The sequence below is a fragment of the Myotis brandtii genome, unplaced genomic scaffold (assembly GCF_000412655.1).
Source record: "Myotis brandtii unplaced genomic scaffold, ASM41265v1 C41775181, whole genome shotgun sequence".
Lineage (NCBI taxonomy): Eukaryota > Metazoa > Chordata > Mammalia > Chiroptera > Vespertilionidae > Myotis > Myotis brandtii.
The window spans coordinates 1-831 of record NW_005309200.1 but is presented as its reverse complement, the minus strand read 5'-3'; the positions used below and the strand labels follow the sequence as shown (position 1 = coordinate 831).

At 45.5% G+C, this 831-nt stretch overlaps 1 protein-coding gene across 1 annotated transcript; it reads left to right on the top strand.

The window, feature by feature from the left end:
• Nucleotides 1-237: 237 nt before the first annotated feature.
• LOC102246259 (platelet-derived growth factor receptor alpha-like) lies at nt 238-800 on the top strand. The gene is made up of 2 exons (XM_005852833.2): nt 238-351; nt 618-800. The coding sequence occupies exons 1-2, from the start codon at nt 273-275 to the stop codon at nt 773-775; spliced, it is 237 nt and encodes a 78-aa protein (XP_005852895.1). The 5' UTR covers nt 238-272; the 3' UTR covers nt 776-800.
• The last annotated feature ends 31 nt before the right edge of the window (nt 801-831 follow it).

The following is an 831-nucleotide window of genomic DNA, read 5'->3' as shown; positions in this document are numbered from 1 at the left end:
GATAATTTTGTATGGCCCGCAAATGATGTTTATAAATATCCAAATGGTCCTTGGCAGAAAAACGGTTCCCCACTCCTGCCCTAAAGACGGGGGATCAGATATTAGAATCTAGGCACTCTCTCTTTCTCTTTTAGACTCTTGGTCAACAAAGTAATATCCAAGCACAGGATGAGCCACATTTTTGGCTTTTTCAGGGAAGTAGGCTGCTCAGAACTGATAAGTGATGTTTTTCTTCAACAGCCACAGCCAGATCCAGTGAAAAACAAGCTCTCATGTCTGAACTGAAGATAATGACCCACCTGGGGCCGCATTTAAACATTGTCAACCTGCTGGGCGCCTGTACCAAGTCAGGTAGGCTTCCTGGCCTGGGAGGGCGGGTTTTCATAGAACACCGCTGACTGTGAAAGCTATCGAACCCAGCTTTCTAAGCCCACACTCTGTATCTCCAACCATGCCAGCGAATATCAATCCCTTAAATGGAGTGGAGTGGGTTCCACTGAATTGATGAAAGCTCATTGTTTTTGAGCAGCATCTCTTGCCAGTGCAAACATAGCCATTCATGGCTTATCTGTTCTTCATTTTCATACCCATCTCCTAACCATTTTTGGTCCTCACAGGCCCCATTTACATCATCACTGAATACTGCTTCTATGGGGATTTGGTCAACTACTTGCATAAGAATAGGGACAGCTTCCTGAGCCACCACCCAGAGAAGCCAAAGAAAGAGCTGGACATCTTTGGATTAAATCCTACCGATGAAAGCACACGGAGGTGAGTTGCTGTGAATCATTGTTTTAGGAGCCTCACCAATGGAGAGAACCCATGTCCTGA

Coding starts and splice junctions, on each gene's coding strand:
- LOC102246259 (XM_005852833.2), top strand. CDS start 273: ATGTCTGAACTGAAGATAATGACCCACCTGGGGCCGCATTTAAACATT. Junction 352..617: donor GGGCGCCTGTACCAAGTCAG/GTAGGCTTCCTG, acceptor TGGTCCTCACAG/GCCCCATTTACATCATCACT.